At 48.3% G+C, this 25,394-nt stretch overlaps 1 protein-coding gene, 1 long non-coding RNA gene and 3 other non-coding genes across 5 annotated transcripts in view; 1 reads left to right on the top strand and 4 right to left on the bottom strand.

The window, feature by feature from the left end:
- The window catches only part of Lrrc75a (leucine rich repeat containing 75A), a 48,790-nt gene extending 27,355 nt beyond the window's left edge, over positions 1 to 21,435 (top strand). Inside the window, exons 2-4 of the mRNA XM_008847118.3 lie at positions 3,289 to 3,417; positions 16,224 to 16,339; positions 20,734 to 21,435. Coding sequence (XP_008845340.1) covers positions 3,289 to 3,417; positions 16,224 to 16,339; positions 20,734 to 21,265 — 777 coding nt within the window. The 3' untranslated portion in view covers positions 21,266 to 21,435. The remainder of the gene's footprint in view (positions 1 to 3,288; positions 3,418 to 16,223; positions 16,340 to 20,733) is intronic.
- Positions 21,436 to 22,270: 835 nt separating this feature from the next.
- LOC103745202 lies at positions 22,271 to 24,645 on the bottom strand. The gene is made up of 5 exons (XR_607744.2): positions 24,479 to 24,645; positions 24,219 to 24,264; positions 23,380 to 23,450; positions 22,672 to 22,744; positions 22,271 to 22,444 (listed from the first exon to the last, which is right to left on the bottom strand). It is a non-coding gene; the product is annotated as an uncharacterized LOC103745202 (long non-coding RNA).
- Positions 22,517 to 22,588, bottom strand: LOC115072693. The gene has a single exon (XR_003851723.1). It is a non-coding gene; the product is annotated as a small nucleolar RNA SNORD65 (small nucleolar RNA).
- LOC115072691 lies at positions 23,527 to 23,597 on the bottom strand. Its single transcript, XR_003851721.1, has one exon. It is a non-coding gene; the product is annotated as a small nucleolar RNA SNORD49 (small nucleolar RNA).
- Positions 24,342 to 24,411, bottom strand: LOC115072692. Its single transcript, XR_003851722.1, has one exon. It is a non-coding gene; the product is annotated as a small nucleolar RNA SNORD49 (small nucleolar RNA).
- Positions 24,646 to 25,394: the final 749 nt, after the last annotated feature.

The following is a 25,394-nucleotide window of genomic DNA, read 5'->3' as shown; positions in this document are numbered from 1 at the left end:
CGTGGAGTGCCCGAAAGCAGCACTAACATCCTTGCACCCAGGCAGGGTCAGAAAACAGGCAGTGTGCAGCAGCTCTACTGGGCCCCAGGCTGGTGTTTCCTTTAGGAGCCCCACCTCAGCAAGAATTCATGAGAAGACTGTTAGCCTGTGACTCAGTTACCCAAAGCATACCCTCCTCTGCCTCCCTCTTATCCTCCCTAGTCCCACCCACTGACCCCAGGACTTTGGAGCACAGTTGGATAACTGCTATTGCAGTTTACCTGCCCATGCAGTCAGGAAAAACACATCCCAAGAGGGAGACCTCTTGCCCCCAGACTTACTAAGGCTAAAGGGTCTCCCAGAGCCTGAGATCACCAGGTGTGAAATCTATCCTGAGGACAGGCATACAGGGGCGAAGAAGAGGGAGACCAGCAGTAAGCCAACAGCCACAAAGGGGCAGCCCAGCTTGCAGGATAGACTAAAAGAAAATCTCCTTCTGCATATAACATAACCCACCATCGCTGCATTAAGGAAGCTGAGGCAGGAGGATTGCAAGTCTGAGGCCAGCCTGAGCTACATAGAAAGGAAAGAAAAGAAAGATCCCATACATCTGACTTTCTTCCCTAACCAGTCCAGCCTCTAGCCCTGGGACTCACTACCATGTCTCCACTTCTCTCCTCTGCCTTCTCCACCTCCTGGTCCCCAAGAAAAAGAGCCTTAAACTATAAGCAGGGTTCTGACTGGGAAGCTGAATGCTAGGTCAGGGCCCTTTAACCGCAGGGACCTTCTGAGAACCTACAACCTACACCCTTGGACTTGCCTTTCTGCCTTCCCAGCCTCTTCATGACCCAAGCAGACTGGGGTATATTTTGCCCTTTACTAGGTAATAGTGTGACTCCTAGGATTCCATACCCTTCTGACCAGAAAGCTACTGTGGACTTCATATGCCAAAGTCCCGGTCCTGCCCTGACTCCTGTGTTTTTCTGAAGAGTTTGGGCTCTTGACACAGTCTCAGATGGGTCTGTGATCCAGGACAGCTACATAGTAAGGTAGGGAAGGAGTGGCAGGAAGTGAAGAGCCAGGGAGTAGAGTGGGAGCTACAAAGGGACCGGTCCCTGCAGGTACCTGCCAGAAGCTTTACCCTTGTTTCCTAGTTTTATTTCATGCCAATTTCTGATGCGAGGGTCTCTATCTCTGTTTACAGAGGGCACAGGTTCAACTGTGTTGGGTAGACTGCCTGAGGGTGCAGCGTTGTGAAGGGCTGAACAGGCATTAGAGGACAGAGATCAAGGCCATTGTTGCAGTTGACTCGAACTTGGCAGCCAGCTCCTCAGAAGCTGCCCTCAATCACACTGCAGCTTGTGTCACTGGGTCCAGCTCCCCAGGAAACTTTGAGCTGCCAGAGAACATAGCACACTGCAATGCAGACACCCTTCAAGGCTTTTGCCTGCCAAGTAGAAGGCAGAGCTCCCCACACTAAAACTCCAGTGAAGCTGTCATAACCATGGCAGAGAGAACTCAGTGCATGTGCCCTGCAAAGTTCCCCACAGGAGAAGGGCACAGGGCCTCAGCCCCTCCAGATCCATGGCAGAGGTCCCTTCTTTCATCACTCGCAGAGATCTAACTGCTAAAAAACCCTGGGCCCCTTTCCAGTGCCCCTTGAGGACTGATGAGTTTCTGTGGTACCCGCTGGGTAGAAAAAGTGTCTTTTCCTCACCCATCCTCAAATTAATGGTGGATACATAAACACATATAACAATTTGTGTGAGAAGGGGGGAGCCTTCTGAAGTAAAAATTCAGAGGTGGGCTGGGAGTATAGCTTGGTGGTAGAGCACTTGCCTACCATGTACAAAACCCTTGAGTTCCATCCCCAACTCCACAAAATAAAAGCCCAAAGAAACAGAAGTCTGTGTATTTTTTTGTTTGCTGCAGAGGTCAGAAGAAGGCTTCAGATTCCCCTGGAACTGGAGTTAAGGAGAGTTTTTAGCTGCCATGTGGGTGCTGGGAATCGAACCCGGGTCCTCTGCAAGAGCAGTCAGTGCTCTTAACTGCTGCACCATCTCTCCAGCCCTATGTTTGTTTTGTTTTTATGTGTGACGTGTGTGGTGTTGATGCACTTGTGTGGGCACACGTGTTGGGGGTGCATGTGGAAGCCAGAGGTCAAAGCCCACTGTCTTCCTCCATTGCTCTCCACCTTAGTAATGAAGCAGAGTCTCACTTGAATGCAGAGCTCAAGGATTCTGTGAGTCTGACTGAGCCAGCTTGTCCCCAGGATCCTCTAACTCCACCTCCCTAATGCTAGGAGTACAGGTGGACTACTATACCTGTCCAGCTTTTATGTGGGTGCCAGGGATCCAAACTCCAGTCCTCACACTTGCATGACAAGCACTTTACCAGCTAAGGCGTCTCCCCAGCCTTGAAATCTGTGTATTTTTATGGACAGTATATAGAAGTCTGATTGGAGGACAAAGGTCACAATCTAATGACCAACTGGGAGAAACTAGGCAAGTCCTGTTTGTTCAGATTCTTCTGAGGGGAGCCCTTTGGAATGAGGCTATGACTTACTCTAGACAAAGGTCAGAGATGTGTTTTGAAGCCTGCTTCCACTATTTCTTCAAATGCCACACACCTGAAGCTCTGTAACGCCTAAAACCTTGTCCCTCCTCAGGCTAGAAAAATTGCTTTCGTGGTTTCTGCTGCCAGCCTGCCCCACCCAGTGGTGATTACTGTCATGGCCTCCTTCCCCTGGGAACCCCACTTGAACCCCCTCTCTGAGGGGGTCATGGTGAGATTTTTTTATGGTTACCTAGAAGCTTCTCCTTTAGAACCCCACAACTCAGAAACCTCTCAGGCAAAGGAGCCCTGAACTTGGTGGTCTACAGAAAGAGCAATCCTGTGACATTTAGAAGCAGGAAGAAGACACAGAGGTCAAGGAACTGTCCTGTCCCAAGGCAGTCTATATGTTCCAGACTCTGCTTCCATGAGGTAGCTACCAGCACAGAGTTTGGCTGCCTGTGGCTTCACCCTGGGGAATGCCAGAGGCTGTTTGGGGCACTGTCCTGGCAGAGGTGTATAAACCAAAACCTGTATGAACTGAGGAGACTGGGCATCTACAGATTTAGATCTGCTCCTCAGCTGAAGATAAAGGAACAGGCAGGGGCTTGTCCTTGTCCCCTGGGGGATGTTCTCTAGACATCTTTGCCTGGGCTCTGGGGGCAGCTGAGCTGCCTCCAGAGTGTGCACCCACTTCTGGATGCACCACATGGGTTGGCTGGTCCCCTGACCTTTGGGCATCCTCTGCTCTTGCAGGACCTGGGCATGGAGTCAACCTCACTGGATGATGTGCTGTATCGCTATGCCAGCTTCCGGAACCTGGTGGACCCCATCACACACGACCTCATCATCAGCCTGGCACGCTACATCCACTGCCCCAAGCCGGTAGGTAGTTGTGGTCTGAAGCAGCCAGGTCCCGGGGTGTGAGTTGGACTTCCTTCTGGACAGAGCACAGACCTGACCATGGTCACCTAGGAAGCTGGAGCTTCGTTCAGGGGAAAAGAAGCTTTGGGGGCTGATCCTGTCTGTGGCTTTGTGTGGGGCCTTCTCTCTGGGTCTTAGAACTGCCTGGTGCTAAGACCTAGGGAGAAGCCAGGCGTGGTGGCACACACCTGTAGTCCCAGCACTTGGGAGGCAGAGGCAGGTGGATCTCTGTGAGTTCAAGACCAGCCTGGTCTACATAGTGAGTTCCAGGCCAGCTGGGGCTACAGGGAGACCCTGTTTCAAAAAGACCAAAAAAAATTTTTTTAATTTAAAAAATGAAAAAGACCTAGGGAGAAGGGGGGACTGGCTGTAGAGGCCAAGAGCTGGCCAGGGTCAACAGAAGGCAGAGATACTGGGCTCAAATACAAGACAGTAAGCAAAGCAAGTTATGAGGGTTGGTGGACAGGGAACATGTGGCTTAGGAGCCACATGGAACCAAGCAGCTGAAGCCAGAACCTCACCTGTCATTCAGAGTATTTCCTGAGGGAACAGGAAAATACTAGAAACAGGCCTATGTGGTGGCCCTGCCTTTGTCAGACTCCATGCCTTTTCTAGAATAGAAATTGAATTGCCTAGAGATAAAAGGGTGACCGGAAATAGACCGCTCAAAAAATAGGTAATTAAAGAAATAAATAATAGGGGTAATACTATTTTCATGTCCATTTGAGACCTGAGGAAAATAAAATTCAGGTAATAATCTGAGAAAGGCTGTGCCATCCTGTTAGGGCCACAGGGGTGATTTAGGCCCACTGTGCAACCTGGGACTGGGCAGGACAGGAAGTGCTAATTGCCTAGGCAGATCCAGTGAGACAAGACCAAGCTGGGCTAGGAAAGGGCCCCAGAGCTTCCTTCTGGTCCTTCCCTTCCATCTGGGTGAGGCTGGGAGGGTGGGGGCTCAGCTCAGGCTGCTCCACAAAATACTTATTTTTTAAAAAATTCGTTTATTTATTTTTTAATTGAATTTTTGTGTATTTCATACAGAAAATCAGCTTTGTACCCCCATTCCCCTTTGGCTTATTTATTTATTTTTATTTTCTGTGTCTGTGGATATTTTCCCTGCATGTATGTCAGTGCAGCTATGCATGCAATGCCTGTGGGGGACAGAAGAGAGGGCATCTGATCCCCAGGAACTGGAGTTACAGATGACTGCCATGTGGGTGCTGGGAACTAAACATAGGTCCTCTGCAGGAATACCCAGTGCTCTTAACCACTGAGCCATCTTTCCAGTCCTAAGAGCCCTGGGCTCTAGATCTCAGAGTGCTGCCTTCTGTGTCCTCACATGATAGAAAAAGACAGGAAGTTCTTTATACTCCTCTTAGAAGGAGCAGCACTGATCCCATTACAAGGTCTCCACCCTCACAACTGAATTATCTCCTGAAGGGCCCACCTTGAGAAATAAGGTTTTGACATAAATGTGAGGGTCCAGGTGGAGCACAAGCCTTCAATGTGACCTTTCCCACATCACTTGATTAACAGAACTTCATTTTCCTCAGCCTCAAAATGGGCCTCCAAACCATCTCTCCTACTGACAGCTAAAAGATAATTCACAAGAGGCACCTGCTTTGGCTTTGTCCAAACTGTGGCCACATGTGCACAGAAGCTGAGGTGGTGGATGATCAGTGTGCCACCAGCCTGTGGTACCTACCAGCAGGACAGTTGTAGAAATAGCAGCAGATCCGACATGGTCCCCACAGACACAGAGCTTAGAAAACATGGGGGTGGGATGCCTCTTACAAGGATTTCCAAAACAAGCAGAGTGAGGTCAGCCCTGCTGAAGGCTCAGAGACCTGATCTTGGAGCCTCTGCCTCTTCCCAAGGGAAGAGAGACTCTTGAAGGACTCTTCCAGCTGTGGATAAGACAGAGGTGGAAAAAATGTCCTAGCTGTGGTCCCCAAGATGATGAGGGGACCACAGCCACCTGCACTGACTCAGGGTTGGCTAGGACTGCCCCCTTATAGGTCTTTGTATCTGAGACTCTCGTAGCAGCTCAATTTGTGGCTTAGATGTTGTAGACAGAGGTTCGAGGTCATGAGCTGGAAGACCTGGTCATAGACAGAAAGAGGGAAATGGTGACTCCTAGTCAGTCTCACAGGGAAGAATCCAAAAGACAAAGGACTCTTCTTGATGCTAAGATGCCCATTTTCAGCAAGAGCCAGATGAGGGGGAAGGGAGGCCAACGGTCCTCGGTCCTCGGGATGAGTTTCCTGGCTTTTACACTTCTGTACTGAGGTGAATTGCCTCTCTTGGCTTTTCTATAGGTCCAGGCTGGCCCAGATGAGCCAACCCTAGAAGCCTGAGGCAGTGTATCCTGTCTCTGCTGCTCTCCTCTCCACTACATCCTATTTCCAGGACTACTACAGCCATGCCCAGCTGGGCTCTGGCCTCCACTGTCTCCCTGACCTCTAGAAACAGTGAGAGAGCTCATGAGTGCCACAGGCCAGTTGTCCCCAGACTTCATTAAAATCTTCCTTAAACTTAAGTAAAACCCTGACTCCAGAGCTGTGATTTGGCTCAGTGGTAGTGTATGGACCTAGCACATGTATGACCCTGGGTTCTCTTCTTACACTGGGGTTCAGGGGGGTGCTCCATCTCACATCTCATCTTTCCCATGCTGCCCTGCACTCATTCATTGCTGCAGCCACACATGCTCCTCCCTGATCCTGGCACATCCAGAGCCTCACCCACCTTAGGGACTTAAATTATTTACTTCTCTGGTTACTGTGGCAAAATACCTGATAAAAGCAGCTTGAGGAAGGAAGGGTTTTACTTGGGCTCACAGTCTAGCATCACGGTCCATCCTGATAGAAGCAGCAGGGAACTGGCTATACTGCATCCAATCAGGAACAGAGATGAGGGCTGGAGCTCAACTCTTCTCTTTATTCAGTCTAGGATCCATCCATACATGAATGATACTGCCCACATAAATGGGTCCTCCCACCTCAGTTGACCTAATCTAGAAACTGCCTCAACAGACATGCCCAAGGGTTGCATCCATGGTCTGTATCCCATCAGGTTGACCAGCAGGATTAACCATCACAAGCATCCTCTGGCCATGCTTCTTTTTGCATTTGACTTAAGTGTCATCCCAGATGACTAGCCTACCTAATGTAGCTTCCTAAACAAACTTTCTCAGGCCCTTATTTCTCTTTTCTTTTCTGTATTTCAATTTCTAGTCTATGAAACTGGCTTGCTTATTGTGTCAATCACCTTTCCATTACTGTAACAAATACCCAAGATAATCAGTTTTTTTAAAGGGAAGGGTTTAGGGCTAGAGAGATGGCTCAGTGGTTAAGAGCACTGACTGCTCTTGCAGAGGACCCAGGTTCGATTCCCAGCACCCACATGGCAGCTATGAACGGCCTTAACTCCAGTTCCAGGGGAATCCGAATCCCTCTTTTGACCTCCATGGCATTGCACAACACAGTTGCACTCACATGCATGCAGGCAATACACTCATACACATAAAATAAAAATAATAAATAAAATATTTTAAAATAAAATAAAGGAAAAGGTTTGTTTGGGCTCACAGCTTGGTAAGGTCCAGTCCATGACCAGTAATTGGTCCCAGTTGGGCTTGTGGTGGCACATCATGGCTGGAGCACATGGTGGAGGGGACCCCTCAAGCCTACATGTCCCCTTCAGTGGGTGGGGACACCCCACCCTGTATGAGTGACTTTTGCATCACTGACAGAAATAACTTAGTTCACAGTTTAAAAGGATTCAGGCCGGGCATGGTCCTGCATGCCTTTAGTCTCAGCACTCAGGAGGCAGAGGCAGGTGGATCTCTGTGAGTTCAAGGCCTGCCTGGTCTACATAGCGAGTTCCAGGCCAGCTGGGGCTACCAGGAGACCCTGTCTCAAAAAGACCGAAAAAAAAAGAGGATTCAGTCTATCATACCCAGATCCTCAGAACCCACATCAAAGTCAGTCAAGTGTGGCAGCTCCCCAGTGCTGGGGAGACAGAGACTGGATCTCTGAGATAAGCTGGCTGTGTAGACTGGCCAGAATGGGTGAGCTCTAGGTTCAGTCAGAAACCCTGCCTCAGTAAGTAGAGAGTGATTGAGGAAGACACTTTACATCAACTTCAGGCTTACATACCCATATGTACACACATGCCAACTTACTTATCCACATATACATGAAAAAAAAAGAAACAAGAAATCAACAGGAGATATTGAGACACCTAGAGACCACAGCAATAGGAAGTTATTGCTACTGATGAGGCAACAGGAAGAAGTTGTGTTGTTAAGAGTCAGGATAAAAATGCCTCTTCCAGGCTGGGTTGTAGTGGCACACACCTGTAATCCCAGCACGTAGAAAGTAGAAACAGGAGGATCAGAAGTTCAATACTAGCCTGGGATACATGGACCTGGTCTCAAAAAATGAAGGAAGGAAAAAAGGGATAGATGGGTGGAGAGAGAAAGGGACAGAGAAAATGCTTCTTCCAGAACCTGTTGTGTGTTATCTATTACTATGAATCAAACTATCCCAAAATGTCATGGGTTAAAACAGCAGGCATTAAGCTGGATGTAGCTGAGACCTATCATCCCAGCTACTTGGAAACTTGAGATAGGAGGATCACATGAGCCCAGGAGTTAAAAGCCAGCCTGGACAACATAGTAAGACTCTGTCTTAAAAATAAAACCAGGGGCTATCGAGATAGCTTAGTGGGTAAAGGTGCTTGCTGCCAAGCCGACAACCTGAGTTCAATCCCCAGGACCCACGTGATGGAAGAGAAGAACCAACTCCCAGAAGTTGTCTTCTGACCACCACATATGCATCATCTCTCCAGCCTGAGGCAATTGTCCTATATATATATATATATAATTTTAATTTTTTTTCAAATAAATAAAACCAAACAAATTTTACAAGCAGATATTTATTGTTGTACAGTCTCTGTAGGTCAGGAATTCAAGGGTTGCAAGTGTAAGATTTGGCAGAGGCTGGCAGCCTCACTTCTAAGATGGCACATTACAGAGTTGATGGCATGGGGCCTTAGTTTGTTGCTATGTGGGCCTCTCTACGGGATTGCTTGAATGTCCCATATCACAGAGCTAGCTCATCTCAGAAGCCAGGATCCCTGAAAGACCAGGCAGGGCTGGCTGGAGGAAAGGACAAAGAGCCAAGAGGGCCGTCTTCAAGGTTGGCTCCCACACATACTAAGTGAGATGATCTCGACCTTACTCCTCCTGCCCATCCATCTTGCTCTGTTGCTCCCATTAGCTGAGCTCAGCTAGAAACCAGGGACAAGAGACCTGGTGGCACAATCTGTAGAACACAGTACTGTGAGCACAGAGAAGGGCAGAGAATGGACTGCTGAGGAGTAAGCAGAGAAAAATTGGCACATTGTCTGAACAGTGTCTAGCGCATAGTAATTGGGGCAGTCAGAATCTGATTAATTTATGAAGAAAGTTATGAATGAATGAGGGAAGCTGTTGAGTGGGGGCCAAGGTTATTGGGAGTCCTAGAGGCTATTATGGAGGTACCTGGGGAAATGAAGGTGGCCGATAGCATCTGACTCTGAGAGACTGGGAAGGCTGCAGGTTGGCCTTGAGCCCTTTAGCATCTTTCCAGTAGATCACAGAGAAGTCCTTCAAACAGATTCTTCCCCAATGCTGCAGGACAACATCACTGGGCAGGTCTGGAGGGGCCACAGTGCCTAAAGCCCCACTAATTGTGCCACGCCCCCCACTCCTTCCCTCACCTTCCTTCTCCATGGGTAGGAGGAAAAGAGCTGCTGAGAGTCGATTGCACAGCCTGACACTGAGCCTCTTGCATAATTAATCGCAAATAACAGATGCCCATGCAGACCAGTGTTTTGTGTACCCAAAGGCAACTCAACATTATGAAGGTGTTAGAGCTACTGAGCAAGCATGCTGTGTAAATCCATCCATCCCTCTGCTCTGATAACACCCCATTTACTCTTCACACCGTTCTTTCCACCCTCCCACATGTTAGGGAATATGGCTACCCATGGACCCAGTTCACTTGTCAGACTTCCAGTCCCTAGATAAGACTCATTTCCAAGCTCAGGTTCTGGGAAAAGGCAGACCCACTGCTTGCAGTCAGACCCAGTTCTGCACCAGCTGCAGGAACTTGGCAGGTAGGCCTGATTGCAGACAGCTGAACCACCTGGAGAAAAAGGAACTTCCCAAAGGAGAGGCCCATTCAAGTGCTAGGCATAGGACAGGTAGACATCGAAACACTGGTGTCTGCTGTCCCAGCCCGGAACCGGCTGCCAGGCCTTGCACAAGACATGTGGCTGCTCCACACCTGGGAGGCAGTCAGGACTCTTAACACCGAAACTGCTCACAAGTGACACTTCCTCTTCAGCTGCTTCCTCCTTTCTTCCCCACCTTCTCTTCTGCCCGCCTCCTCATGTGGGCCAGCGCCCCCTCTCCGCCAAGTCCTATTTTCTGGAGGAAGAAGCCTTGAGGGAGCCCGAAAAGGCAAGGAGTAAGTAGATGGTCTTTTGCTGAAGATGGTTCTGGATGCAAAGGACAAAAAGCACCTTGGATGAATATGCAGACATTTCTCACATGGAGAGCAGAGTGGGTGGGTGGTTAGGAACACCACCTCAGAGCCAGGAGAAGCCTGGATCTACTCCATCTTACAAGGTTTAACCTTATGTCTGAGTTCCCTCATTTGTAAAGCAGAAATGTTAGGGCTGTGTGAGTTCATTCATGCACAAGTGCTCCAAGCAGATGCCTAATGATTTGTAGATGCTCAGTAAATATTAGCTATAGGGAGTGAGGTGTGCCTCCGTAGTGCATCCCACCTGAGGCCCCGGGTGGATCCCAACCTCCCGAAACCAAGCAGCAAAAGTAGCCATGATTTATTTAGTTCAGACAAGCAGAGGGAAGCGCATCCCTGTGTGGTCGTTGCATTTAGTCCCAATTCAACTGTAATTGATGCGTGCAGCTTTTGTCCCTGTTTAACCAACGAGGAGGCGGAGCTTCCCTCCGTCTTTTGCTGGCAACAGTGTAGCCGGCGCAACCTGGGAGCTTCGCCTGTACACCGCTGCCCCCTTGTGGCGGAAGCTGTGTACTAACACCCTTCTTTATCCCTTTGTTCTCTTAAGGCTCAGCCTGGGGAGTCAAGGGGCGAGGGCGTTGCCCCGGGTTTTGGAAATCCGGAGGAGTGATTGGAAACATAGCCAGAGCAGAGCTGCTCAGTTCTCGGCTTTGGATCAGCCACTTTGGGAGATTGGCAGCGTTCTGCCCTAGAGCATCCCAGAGTGATGCAGGACATGCCACCAGATCCCAACCATTGCCTTCTTGTCATTAAAGCCTGAGAGCTCCTCCACCGCAGCTGTACGGGGAATCACTTGGGGAGGTATCAAAAATCTCTGAGCTGGACTAGGTCCCGGGGAAGGGATCAGGAGGAAGCCAAGAAGTCAAGAACAAGAGAGGGTAATAGTGGAAAAGAAAGACAAAATGCCATCCATTTTTCTCCTATGTGGTGTGTGTGTGTGAGATGAAAGCAGGAGGACTGTTTTGAGGAAGAGGACCATCGAGTGAGAGGAGGGACAGGGAAAAGCAGTGAAGGGGTGTGAACATGAACAAGATACATGTGTATGAATATCACAATGAAATCCATTATTTTGTATGCTAACTGAAAGATTTTTTTAATTTTTTTTTTAATTTTATGGATATGAAAGTTTTGCCTGCATGTATTTAAGTGCACCTCTGCAGAAGCCAGATGACGTTATGGGATCCCCTGGAACTGGAGTTATGGATGGTTGTCGGCCATGTGGGTGTTGGGAACTGAACCTGAGGCGTATGCTCTCCACTGAGCCATCTCTCCGGCCCCCAATTATTTTTTTAAGTTAGTATACAAGGGCCTGGGAGAGATGGCTCAGCAGTTAAGAGCACTGACTGATCTTGCAGAGGAACCTTCAAGATCCTCTGTGGGTACTGCATGCATGTGGTGTACTTACACACAAGCAGGCAAAACACTCATACACATAAAATAAAAGAATTTTTTAAATATTTTATTTATTATTTTTATTTTATGTGTATGAGAGTATTGCCTGCATGTTTGTAAGTGCATCCATGTTGTGCAATGCCCATGAAGGTCAGAAAAGGGCGTTGAATTCCCTGGAACTGGAGTTAAGGATTGTTGTTAGCTGCCATGTGGGTACTGCAAGATCAGTCCTCTGTAAGAGCAGCTAGTACTCTTAACCACTGAGCAATCTCTCCAGCCCCAATAAATATTTTTTTTATTTTAATCCCTCTGCCAGGTTGCCACCCATCACTAGTGTCAGGGGTTTTGAAGCCCCCCCCGGGGGGGGGGTTCCAAGATGGAAAATCACAGCTGTAGATGTACCACCTCTGTCTCTCTTCTTTGCCTCCAAATTCAGCTTTTCACCATTATCAGCCCCCACCATTACGTCCCACCCTCACCAGCCTGTACTGGGGAAGGCTCTCACTGGCAATCCAATGACCTCAAGAGGTGACTGATGAGCCACCCTCCTCCAGGTCCCCCTCATTTCTGTTTCTCTAGGCCTTGGCCTCCTTGGCCGGTGTTCCCACCACTTCTCCCTCAGCTCATTCTATGGCCAGGGGTTCAATCAGATCTGAGGAATGTGCCCAGCCCCACAGTCGCAGCTGGAGGTGCTATGGGCTCTTCCCACTCAATGTGGCCCCACATAAGCTGGTCATTCCCACTCTGCCTTTTCTCACCTGCTTTTCCTCTGAAGCCCTAGCTTAGTTTTTTTTTTTTTTTTTTTTTTGCTGCTGTGATAAGTACTATGACAAAAACAATTTAAGGGAGAAGTGATTTATTCCAGCTCACAGTAGCCAAGGCAGCAGAAACTTGAAGCAAATGGCCACATGGCTCACACAATCAGGAAACAGCATGCATGCTGCTTCTCAGTTTCTTTTCTCTGTGCAGTCCAGGATCCATCGTGGAATGGAATGGATGGATGGTGCCATTCTCAGTGGGAAGATTCCCACTTCAATTTGTGTCATCAAGGTAAAATCCCCCACAAGCATGTTCAGAGTCCCATCTCCCTGGTGATTCTAATTCTATCAGGTTTACAGTACTGTCACAAGCCCCTTGCCTTCTGCCCAGGTCTCTAGCTCAAATCCCCGATCCCTTTATCCACATTCTGCCCACACCTTCTCTGTTCTTTGGACCATTGCTCTGGTATATGACCTCTGTCTCTTTTAGCCCCTTCAATGGACATGGCCCTCAGTCTCCTTCTCCACCTTCAGCTTTCCCCCTTCCCCATCTCCCAGTAAGAAAATCCAAGGATGCAAATTTCACCCTCCATTCCCCTCTGCTGACTCCCTTGCAGACCCCATGATGCATCCCCCACCTATGTCACCTGCACCCACTGCCCACCCCCATGTGACTAGCCTAAGCAAAAATCTAAGTCTAGGGATCCCATGTCAACTCCAGAGACTGTCAGTAAGATTGCCCAGAGGGTCAGATGATTGCAGTTTGTCAGCCAGGCTGAAGCAACAGGGAGCTGGGAGGCTGTGAAGAACCAGAGGCCGAGGGTCCCTTCCAGAGCAGTTTCACCAATCTCAGGCCTCTCATGTTTCATTTCTTCAGGCACCTCGCCCCCCGCCCCCCGACCTCTTGCCTCCTCTCTGTCCACTTCCTTGGAGTCTCTTCTCATGTCTTTCTGTCAGCCACAGCTTCCTCCTCAGTACAGTGAGGATGATGAAAGTATTTGCTGCTCTGAAATGTTGTGGGGATTCTGTGAAGTTCTAGCCTGGCATCCGGAGTGTAGTAATCCAGGTAAGGGATGAGGAAAACTTGGACAAGTGGAAGCATGGAGCTGGCCAGATTCTTCTCTGCCCCCATGCCTGTAACACTGCCCTCCACAAACTCTTGCCCCTCATGTGGGGACGTCTCATTTCCTTTCTCATCAATGAGATGGCTCAGTGGGTTAAAGGCGCTTGATGTCAACCAAGCCTGACAACCTGAGTTCAATCCCTGAAACCTCCATTGTAGAAGGAGAGAACTGGCTCCCACAAGGTGTCCTCTGACCTCCAGATGCACACTGTGGCTTGTTCTTATAAATGAAAGTACACACTCATGCACAATTAATAAATATAATTTCTTTTAATTACTAACCCATCTACCCTTTAAAACTCAGCTTAAGGGACTGGAGAGATAGCTCAGTGGTTAAGAGCATTGGTTGCCCGGGTTCAATTCCCAGCACCCACATGGTAGCTATTAACCGTCATTAACTCCAGTTCCAGAGGAATCCGACGCCCTCTTCTGACCTCCGCGGCATTGCACGACACAGTTGCACTCAATACATGCAGGCAATACACTTGTACACGTAAAATAAAAATAATAAATAATAAAAAGTATTTAAAACTCAGTTTAAATCTGAGCCCAGGTAAGAATGACCTTTCTTCTCCTCCTTCTTTTTTTTTTTGGTCTTTTTGAGACAGGGTCTCCCTGTAGCCCCAGCTGGCCTGGAATGTAGACCAGGCTGGCCTTGAACTCTGTCTGCCTCTCTGCTGGGGTTAAAGGCAAGGGCCACCATTCCCACCTATGACCTTCCTTCTTTAGCACAGAAGCTCAGGATGAGTACCAGGACCCCTGCAGGCACCAAATGCACAGATACATGTGTCCCTTCATAAAATGTACATCCATGTACACCCTCCTATGTACGTTGTCTAGCTTACTTAGCATTCCCAGTGCAGGGTAAATGCTATAGAAAGACTTTTTATATTGTTTAGGACGTAATCACAGGAAAAGGAAGCCTGTATGTGTTCAGGACAAACACAGTTCTCTTCTGGATATTCTTGAGATGCGATTAGTTGGATTTATAGATATGTCCATGAGTACAACCTGTATTCATTGAGCAAGCATTCCTAGAGACATACTACATGCTGAGTTCTATACAAAGCACCTGATACATTTAATCCTCCCCAAACCCCATGTGAAGCCAGTGCTGTTACCTCTTCACAGATGGGGATTCAAGGCACCGACATGTCAAGTGATTTGCTCAAGGTCACAGACAAAACCAGGACTTAAACATACATACTTTGACCCCAAGTCCATGTTCTGAATGACTTAAGAGGTTGTTGCTTCTCCATTAGAATGACAATGGTAATCACAATTGAAAAGTAGGCCTCAGATGAGTTAACATATTGAACTTCAGCGGCCGCCTCACTGCTGGTTTGCATTGGAACCCCAGAATTTGCTGGCTTTTGGCCCTCAACACTGGGCCTTCTGACAAGAGCACACTCTTGCCATCAACTCCCAGGTTGGGACTCATGCTCCTCTACCAGCTCAGATCTGGCATAGGGGCTATGTTCCAAATGACTCCCCTTGAGATGGATATAGTCTCTCCACTAAATATTTCTACACAAGTAAACCAGTATATATTCCAGTGGCTTAAATGACAGAAAGTTATGTTCTCACTGTTGTAGAGGCCAGAAGACCAAGATTGGAGGGTTTGTTTTCTCCTGCAGCTTCCCCTAGCCTCTTGTAAAGTCTTTTCCTCATGTCCTCCCATGGGCCTTTCTCTACACATGTGTTCATCCTACTCACTTTTAAGCACAGCTACATTGGACTAAGGCCTACTCATGTGGCTTCATTTTTATTTTTATTTTTAAGTGCTCCATCTTTTTAAAAAAAAATTTTATTGAAATTTTGTGTATTTCATACATAAAATCATTTTTATAAGCCTTTTCCCCCTTGGCACACTCCCATAGCACCCCCACTGGAGTTCATACATTCTCTCATTTGTATTAAGGCCTATTATGTAAAGTTTGTGTCCTGAGATGTCCCTCAGTGCAAGTTCATCCACTGAGGTCTAGTCAGTCTATCTAGAGTCCTTCCCTTTAAGAAGATCAGCTCTTCCTCACCCAGCAGTCATCAGCTGCCAGTAATTCTTCAACTAAGATTGGGGCCTGCTATTCATTTCCACAGTTCTATGCTGGGTTTTTGTCTACCTAAGTTTGCATGGGTTTTGTGCATGTTGACACCATTGCTGTAGGTTTGTATGAGAAGGGTCCCAGGCGCCTATAGGACTATTTCCATACAGTCATGCACCTCCTCCCTGGTAAATACCCCATCTTAAAATGCAGTCACAATCTGAAGTATTAGGGGTTAGGAAATCAATATGTAATTGTTGGAGAGACATGACACAGCTCAGCCCATGGCCCCAGGATCACAAACACAAATGTTAATGAACCAAACAGGCAGTCTAAATGGATGAATTGCACTGGGAAAGACCTGGGCATCTCAGATTTTAATTTTCCCACTTTGTAGAAAAACGTAAGTAAAGGAAAAAAAAGTCACTTTATTATGCGAAATACAAGAACATTTGTTTACAACCATAGCCCTGCTTCTTAGTAAGTGCTCAAAGATTTTGAACAAGTAAGCAGAATAACCCTAAACATTTGAACATTTTGGGGTGCCAGGGACCATAGTGTGCCGTGTTCAAGGGGTCCGCTCCAGCTAATCATTGCCAGATCACCTGCAATCCAGACTTTTTGCATTAAAAAAGGCAGACTTTTCAGTAATAGCAACTAATTCACAAAAATTAATACCAGTGTGCAAGTGGAAGTATGGGCTAGCTTACACCTTCTGCTTCCTGCCAAGGGCACTTACCTGGGCCAGCAGAGAGGGCCTCCCCTATGATGCTGAGCTCTTCTCCCGAAGCCAGGAAACCTGGAGTGGGGACCTGGGCACCTCTCATTGCTGGACCTGTGTCTGTGGTTGCCTCTGCAGGAAGGTGATGCACTGGGTGCCATGGAGAAGCTGTGCCGGCAGCTGACCTATCACCTTAGCCCCCACTCACAGTGGAGGAGGCATCGAGGGCTGGTGAAGAGGAAGCCGCAGGCCTGGTGAGTGGCAGCCCCCCGTAGCAGGTACTGCCCTGGCCCTGCTGACTGACACCCTCCCTGGGCAGTGTGCTGAGGGAAGGGCCCAAGCCAGAGGGGAAGTCTAGGAAGCCTGCTTGAAGGAGGAAAATCAAGAAGGATTTAAGGATCAGAGAAACAGCCTGGACATTCCAGATACATGAGAGAGGTCCTTGGTGTATAGGGTGGGAATTGGGGAAGATGGGCCTCAGATGGGGCAGCCTAGGATGGGACAGAAGAATTTCTAGTTCCTAATGTGTTAAAAGTTCTCTGGGTTGGAGGCAGGGTGGTGCATGTCTGTAATCCCAGTATTCAAGAGGCTGATGCTAGTGGATTACCCCAAGTTGAGGCCAGCCAGGACTACATTGTAAGACCCCTGTCTTAAACCCCCTCCCAGAAAATTCTCTGGGATGTCCTGCCAGGGTACCCAACAGTCTTAGCTTTGTTCTGGACATGCAGTAGTGAGGACACTCCAGAGCTTTGTACCCCCTGAAAAAGACTCAGGGGATAGAGGGCATGTGGCACCACAGAGAACAGGCCTCAAGGTAGGAAGCAAGTGGAGTACATGTGGGAAGGCAGGCTTCCCGAGCACAGGGAGAAGCACTCCTGCCATCTTGCAAATGACACACGTAGTGACTTGCCTGCTCAGACTCTGGCAAAGACCCAGGGCTGCTCCCAGATCATCCTGGTGGTTCCCAACAGACTGCAGAGGACAGGACTGTTCCCTCCTGATTTAGTTTTGTTTCCTGTCACTATGATAAAACACCCTGACAAAAGCAACTGTAAGGCAGGAAGGCAAGAAAGGTTTAAGCCATGTGTGGTGGCGTACACTTTTAATCCCAGCACTTGGGAGACAAAAGCAAGTGGATCTTTGTGAGATCAAGGCCAGCCTAGCCTGGTCTACATAGCAAGTTCAGGCCAGCTGGGGCTACAGGGAGATCCTGTCTCCAAAAAAAAGGGGGGTGGGGGGGCTTACTTGGCATACAATTTCAGGTCAGAGTCCATCCATACAGTCAAGGTGTTAGGAACTTGAAGCAGCCTGTCACATCTACAGTCAGGAGCAGAGAATGGATGCTTGCGTGCTTACTCTCAGCTTCCTCTCTCCACTCTTAAACAGTCCGGGACCCAAATCCAGAGACTGGTGCCACTTACTTTAGTCTGGGTCTTCCTACATCAATTCATGTAGTCAAGACAGTCCCCAAGAGATGTGCCCACAGGTCAACCTGATCTGAACAGTCCTTCGTTGAGACTCTTCCCAGGTGATTCTAGATTATATATCAATGGACAATTAAAACTACCCATCACACCTCCCTCATAGACAAGGGCACATTCTGAAGCCTCTTTTCCTTCCGGATCCCACCACACCCAAAGGGATCTCACCACACCCAATCTGGGAAAGGGCATGAATTATGGGGAGTCCTCCCACGTGGACATTGAGTAACTCCACAGGGCTAGGGCTGGAGGGGCCAAAGATCAGAACAGGACATTAGGGGACCTGGAATGCCACAAGGCAGCTTTGTGACCCCACCTTTTTTTTGAGTCTCACTATGTAGCCTTGGCTGGCCTAGAACTTGCTATGTAGACCAGGTTGTCCTCAAGAGTTCTGCCTGCCTCTGCTGGGATTAAAGGCGCATGCCACCACACCTGATTATGAACTATTTCTTTACTCTTGAAAAGTTGGAAACTGGAAATCTGAGCTCCGCTAGCACCCAGGGGCATCTTTTAAAGAGATTTTTATATTAATTTTGTGTATGTGTGTATGTGCACATCAGTGCAAGTACCCTGCAGGGCTAGAGGAGACAGATTCCCTGAAGCTGAAAGCCACCTAATGTGGGTGCTGGAAACTGAACTCTTAATTGCTGAGCCACCTTTCCAGCTCCTCCTCCACCATCACAACTTTTTTTTTAATATATATATGGCACCCAGGCTAGCTTTGAACTCATAATCTTGCTGCCTCTGCTTTTTCCCAAGTGCCAGAATTGCAGGCAGTGTGCCACCATGCCCAGCTAGGGCCTCTGTCTGCCAGTGCATACACAGAGGCTCAGTCCAGTCTCCACTTGGGAGCCATGTGAATGAAGCCTGCTCATTCCTCCCAGGTGGCTTCTCATCATGCTTGAATGAAATTGAAACAAGGCACTGTGTAACCATCAGGATAGTCAGCCCTCACCCACCTTGTCCTCCCATCTCCCTCTTTACCTCTCCTAGGCCACACTGGCCTTCCTGATGGCTCACGCACACAGCACACACACATCAACCTTTCCTGCCAATTGCCTTTACACTTGGCATTCCCTCAGTTGGAACTCTGAATCAGCTCTTTGGGGCCTGGAACTATGTAGACCAGGCTGGTCTTGAACTCAGAAAGATCTGCCTGCCTCTGCCACCTGAGTGCTGGGATTAAAGGAGTGCACCACCACACCTGGCTTGAACTAACCCTTTTAATGGCCCAAACTTTCTTTTTCTTCACATCAGCTCAAATATTCCTCAGAGAAGCCTTCCCTGTATAGCCATGTCCCTAAAGCTACTTTGGTATCTTATTTGTTCTGTATCCTCCATGATAGAAGGAAAACAGGGCTCTTGTTCACCATTGTGATTCCAGTGCCTAGGACAGGGCTTGGCACATAGTAGGAGCTTCAGAAACATTTGTTGTTGTGCCTAAGGTAGGAGATTGACTGACCAAGATCTTGAAGCTGGTAAGTGGTAGGGGTAGATTCAAACCCATGTCTGCCTATCTGACTCCAAAGTGCAGACTTAACCATCACACTTTCTTCAGTATGCTGGGCTGGCTTTGTTAATGGCATTGATCATAGAACCCAACACTTAAATCATGCTAAACAAATGCCAGGCAGGATTCCAAGCAGTTAAATCTCATGCCTTGAGAGTTTACCTTCAACTCCCTGGGGTTGAACTCAAGTTGGACGCAAAATGAGGGAACTTGGACAGCCTCCCAGCTTCAGAAGAACCCAAGATTAGTCTGGCAAGGCTTCTGGTGAGGCTCCTGCAGCAGGTTGTGTGCATCCCTAGGGTTGGGGCATCAGGGCCTGCTTGGGGCACTTGGAACTCAGAGAATGGGCATCTCACCAATGGGAGCAGGGGAGCCCAAGTGGTCTGGGCTCCAAAACAAGGCAGAGCACAGCAGGGAAAGGAAGGGGTAGAGAGCATTAAGCCTCCAGCAGCCCCTTTGCCTTCCCCACCCTTTTCTTATGAGACACTCCCTGAGGATTCCCCAGCTGGTGGGGAGGATAAACCTGAAAGGCCTGAGCTACTTTGTGCCACTCCTGGAGGCAGGGCAGCTGCCATCTGAGAGTGGTATTAGCTTAGTCCAAGCGAATAACTGTGACAGAGCAGACATTACTCGTCCTCTGCCCACAGAAAACTTTTCCATAGGCTGCAAGGATTCTGTTCCAGAAAGCCCTGTGGTAACTGGTAGCTCTTTTTTTTCCCTGATATTTTATTATTTTTTATGTGTATGAGTGTGTTGCCTGCCTCTATGTAAGTGCAGCCACATGGTGCAATGCCGTGGTCAGAAGGGCATTGGATCCCTGGAACTGGAGTTAGGGATGGTTGTTAGCCACCATATGGGTGCTGGGAATTGAACCCAGATTCTCTACAAGAGCAGTCAGTGCTCTTAACCTCTGAGCCATCTTTTTTTTTTTTTTTAAATGTGTATGCGTGTATTGCCTGCATATAGGTAAGTGCACCTGTGTTGTGCAATGCCATGGAGGTCAGAAGAGGGTGTTAGATCCCCTGGAACCAGAGTTATGGACAGTTGTTAACTGCCATGTGAGTGCTGGGATTCGAACTCAGGCTCTGCAAGAACCAGTGTTCTTAACCGCTGAGCCATCTCTCCAGCCCCCTAGCCCTCTATTTTAATTTTTTATGCGTGTATTGCCCACATGTAAGTAAGTGCATCTGTCATACAATGCCCAAGGACAGACGGCATCGGATTCCTGGAACTGGAGTTACAGTTGTTAGCTGCCACATGGGTGCTGGGAATCGAACCTGGGTTCTCTATAAGAACAGCCAGTGTTTTTAACTGCAGAGCCATCTCTCTAGCCCCAGTAGCTCTATTTTTGAGGCAAGCACTAGCTGAAGCACTAGCTAGAGGTCAAAGGGTAGGAAGCAAAAGCATTAGAATACTGAAGCATCTGGAAACAGACTTTCCCCTGAGGACCTGCAGAATGGCAGTCTGGAACCTCGGGTTCTGGCCACTCTGCTCACCCTGGCCAGAATGCTGGAGAATTACCAGGACAAGAGATTCCCTTGTTTCTCCATCCTAACAAGTGACAGAAATGACCCCTAGAGTCAGAGTGGAGCAGAGGCTGCCTCTGAAAAAGGCCTGCCCTACTTGCTCAATCTTGCTTGTCCCTTATTTCCTTCAGCCTCAAGGCCCTCCTAGCCGGGAACCCCCCAGACAACATGGTAGATCTGTCAGGCATTCCACTGACCTCACGTGATCTGGAACGGGTAACCAGCTATCTCCAGCGCTGTGGAGAACAGGTGGACAGTGTGGAGCTGGGCTTCACGGGCCTCACAGACGACATGGTCCTGCAGCTGCTGCCAGCACTCAGCACCTTGCCTCGCCTCACCACATTAGCCCTCAATGGCAACCGGCTGACTCGGGCCCTGCTTCGGGATCTCACCGACACCCTGAAGGACCCCAGCAAGTTCCCCAATGTCACATGGATTGACCTGGGCAACAATGTGGACATCTTCTCATTGCCCCAGCCCTTCCTGCTCAGCCTACGCAAGCGCTCTCCAAAACAGGGCCATCTACCAACCATCCTGGAGCTGGGAGAGGGGCCTGGTAGTGGGGAGGAGGCCAAGGAAGGGACAGCCAGTCAGCAGAACCTTGGAGAAGACCCTATGATACCTGCCAAAGACCTTAAAAGCAGGGAGACAACTCAAACGTGACATGTGTTGCAAGGCACAACAGCTATGGCAGATTAGGGGCTCCTCTCAGAAAGCACAGGCTGTTTTGCTAAAGTACAGACAGCCCAACCCACAGAAAGACACTCATCACCTGGGAAAGGGGACTCTGTACTAATCCTTGGTCCTTTCTCCCAAGGCCTAGTATCTGCTCAGCCCTAGCTCAAAAGGCTCAGCCCACTCTTGGTGCAGCTGGACACAAGGCCACTCACTAAGCACTCTCCTATTCAGCCAGATAGTGAGCACATCCCCATTCAAGGGAGACTGAGATTAGTTACCAGACTAAGACCCTTGGCGGCCTACCTAATACCAATTCCTAAAGCTTAGTTTCTGAAGCCCATATAGGCTTTATGGTGGTATATGGCAGACCTGCATACTGGTTTGTTGTGATCTTACTGCTTAAAACAGTAATGTGCCTAATTCCTCCCATCCCTCAGCCAGCACAATCTGAATTCACCAGTTGAGTTTCAGACCCACTGAAGAGCAACCCAAGTTAGCTAAAAGGCTAAATTAAAATGAAGTCTCATACCTGCCCCTTATCCTTTAAACACTAACATGGCTCCACTAGTTTTAAAATCCCTCTAGGCAAAGAACCCCCACATTCAATTGTTGATAGCCAAAACCTGGTGGAGGCCAAGCAAGTTATATATAGGCTCTAGGCAAGACGGGGGCTGTGATAAGAGGGTATGCAAGGTACTGCATATGGCCAAGTTATGACTCAAATGCTTCAAGAGACAGGAATGAAGTATGGGTGCCTTAAATGCTTTGCAATCTTTGCCCCAGGTCTTAAGTTGTGAAAACAGCTTAGACTAACCAGAAGTTTACAGGATTGAGTGCTAAACTGGACTGTTCCAACACCTGACACTAGTCAACTTTCTTCAAATACACATTTTTAAGAACCAATACCAAAGACTATGCTTTTATTTTAGTGCTAGTTAGTAACTGCAGACATTTTGTAAGTTTTTGGTTTAATGAACTCCCAATGCAATGGCAATTTTGTAAGAAAAATTTATTAAAAGGTGCAGAAGCTATTGGACAGGTTAGTGAATGGTTCCAAATGTGCCTGTCCTAGAACCCAAGTTGTCAGACATCTCTTGGAGTGTTTCTGTGCCCACGCTGGAAACTGCTTTCAGAATCTTGAGTTGATCATCCTGAGAATATAGCCTGCAAAGAAACTAAATTTCAGTATTACCTCTGCTCCAACCAGCACCATCCCCAACAGTATCTTCAGGGTATCTTCAGAAAACCGTAGGCTCACCACCACCAATCTGCCGGTAATTCCAGCTATTTTGGGTGATTTCATCATTTGATACCTTTTTCTTCAAAGCAATATCAACTAGCTGTTTAGTGATTATACTGTGAGGGAGTCACTGAAAAAAATCAGGACTTACCTCCTGGGCTGCTGCCACCTCAAACTGCATCCCAGATCTCAAAAGTAGGAGCCAGGCAAGTGCACACATACACCTAAGGATGGATTATGCAAACAGGATAGGTTGCTGCTAATGATTGCTTCACCGAAACGTATGTTATTAAAATAAAATTTGAAATTTTTTTAGAGGCTCCATGAGATGGCTCAATGGGTAAAGTATCTGCTACCAAACCTGCCAATGTGTTCAATCTGTGGGACCGCCATGGTAGAATGAGTTGCTCTGACCATCACACATACAAGAAATACTTTCAATATATTCACTGGAATACTTTTTCATAACAGTGAGCATAGGTCTACTAGTCCTAATTAACAGTTCTACAGGTTACAACGTGCCAGTCGCACCACTTTAAATCACAAACTGAAGATTTGAAATTTGTGCTGTGTGCACCCAGCAAGAATATGGAGGTCAGAGTAAAACCTGCTGGGATCCCAGGATCAAACTCAGCAAAGCTGTCTTTACACACGGAGCCATTCTGTTAGCTCAAATTGAGTTTCCTGTTTTTTTCACAACTGGGAAAAACTACACTACACCTCAGGGTTCACAGGTAATTTGCCCCAAGAATAAACCAAACAAATTATTATCCCTTCTGACTATATACCCCACTCTGCTTTAACCCTCCAATCATCTTCTACTCCCACATAACCAACTACGGTCTAAGACTAAACTTACCTCATAGGAAGCCAAGGCTGTCAGCTCTAACACTTAACTGAAGACCCATCCTTAACTCCCAATTTCAACCTCTGTGAAAAGAGAAACACTGTCAGTTCTGAACAAGTTAATCCTATTACCAGTAAATGGTGAGGGTTTGTTGACTGCAGTCAGCCCAAAGTAGTTATCGTCAGTTGTCGATTCTGACGGCACTTCCTACTAGTGATTTCATCACAGCAGCCAAGCATCCCACCACTGCCCAGGAACACTTCAACTAGTGATTGTTTCCAAACTATCTACTGATGACATTTTTTTTAGGGGTAGGAATGTTTCTGTATAAAACATGAATTTAAATGTACTTCCACTTTAGGGCGCTACAGATGGCTAGGCACTGGGTCACCTCAGCCATTAAGGGCACTGGCTGCTCTTGCTGAGGTGACCCAGGTTTGAGTCCCAGCACCCACATGGAGGCTAACTGTCTGCATCTTCAAAGGATCCAACACCCTCTTCTGACTTCCATAGGTATTGCACAACACGAGTGCACTTACATTCAGGCAATACACTCATACACATAAAATGAAATGTTTTTAAACGTTATTTACTTTAGGACTCAGATTTTGTAGCCACAGCTTCTAACTGACTTCAAAAACAAAGCCCATAACGTTAAATCTAATTTATAGGTAAAAAGGCCGGGCCACCACGCCTTTATCCCCAGCACTTGGAAGGTAGCCAGATTTCTAAACTCAAGGCCAGCTGGGGCTACAGGGAGACCCTGTTTCAAAAAAGAAAAATCCCACCCACTTGGCAATGACGTAATTCTTTGTGGGCACGCATTAATGCCCCCTCCCCGAAGCTCTTACCTCATGGTGAGACGCTGTTCCTTTGGACGGTCTGTGCCTCCGCAGTCTGAAAGGTTAGAAAGGACAAGCATTCAGGGCAAATTCGTAGTCACTCAACAATCAACTGTGCCGACTTAAGACTGCAGTCAGGTAAGTAAGACGTCGTCAGTTATCGCCTCGGACGGCACTTCCTAAGACTAGTTTCATCAGCGCAGTCCAGTCCATCCTCCTCGCGGCCGCGCACGTGCGACGCCCCAGGATGCAGACCTCCCCCGACCTACCCGGCATCCTCAGCTCTGCGCAGGGGCCTCGGCCTGCCAGTTCCGGGCTAGGTAGCCCCCAGGCTCCGGAGGCAGCAAGAGGAAAAGGCCAGCCACCAGCGCCCACCCGCTACGATCAAGGCCTGAAGCTATCATGACCGCTGCAGCAAAGAGGGTAAGGCGGCTGTGCGCACGGCCCTTAAGGAGTCGGAATATCCCACTCTTCATAGGAAGGGTGAGGAGGGCAATAGCTCACGGGAACTTCCAGCGGTCTGACGGGCCTCGCTCCTCCGGAATCCCCCGTTCTGCTGAGCGGGTGGTCTCTTCCACAGAGCCGGGAATTCTGGGTAGCGAAGAGCGTGCCGAGTTGCGGTAAATCACCTTTTCAAACCGCAGTTGGGCCTGGCAGCGCATGCGTGTAATCCTGCCTGTTAACGCCTGCGGAAGTATGCACCTGGGAGGGAGAGCTGGCGGGGGATGAGTAGGTCTGAGGCTTGTCTAAGATAATGCGCTTGACACTGCATGGCACACGGCAAGCATTCAGTAATGGTAGATGCTGCTAAATCTAATAATCGGGACCATTGGAAGCGCCACAGCTGTTTCAGAATATGCACCGAGCCTGTCATGGCCCTGCGCACCGACCGCCCTGATCACTTTCTTTAGAAAGATCGTTAAGGAGTAACAGGTTTTGCTTGGGTGTACTTCCATTGCCCCCTCCCCTTTCCTCTTCTGAGTGACTCAAGAGACTTGTTCCTCGGGCCCTATTGCATTTGCAATAGAAAACTGCTGATGCTGCCTCTTTAAGCCTAGGAATAGGTCTGGTTTCTCCCCTAAGGGTTGAGGACTTTGTTTAGGAGGTACAGTGCTTGCCTAGCATACAAAAAGCCCCTGGTTCAATCCCCATTACTTCATAAACTGAGTATGGTGGTACACTCAG

Source organism: Nannospalax galili, unplaced genomic scaffold (genome assembly GCF_000622305.1).
Source record: "Nannospalax galili isolate Female #2095 unplaced genomic scaffold, S.galili_v1.0 scaffold1283, whole genome shotgun sequence".
NCBI lineage: Eukaryota > Metazoa > Chordata > Mammalia > Rodentia > Spalacidae > Nannospalax > Nannospalax galili.
Note: the sequence above shows the minus strand (reverse complement) of the source record. Positions and strands in the feature narration are given on the sequence as shown.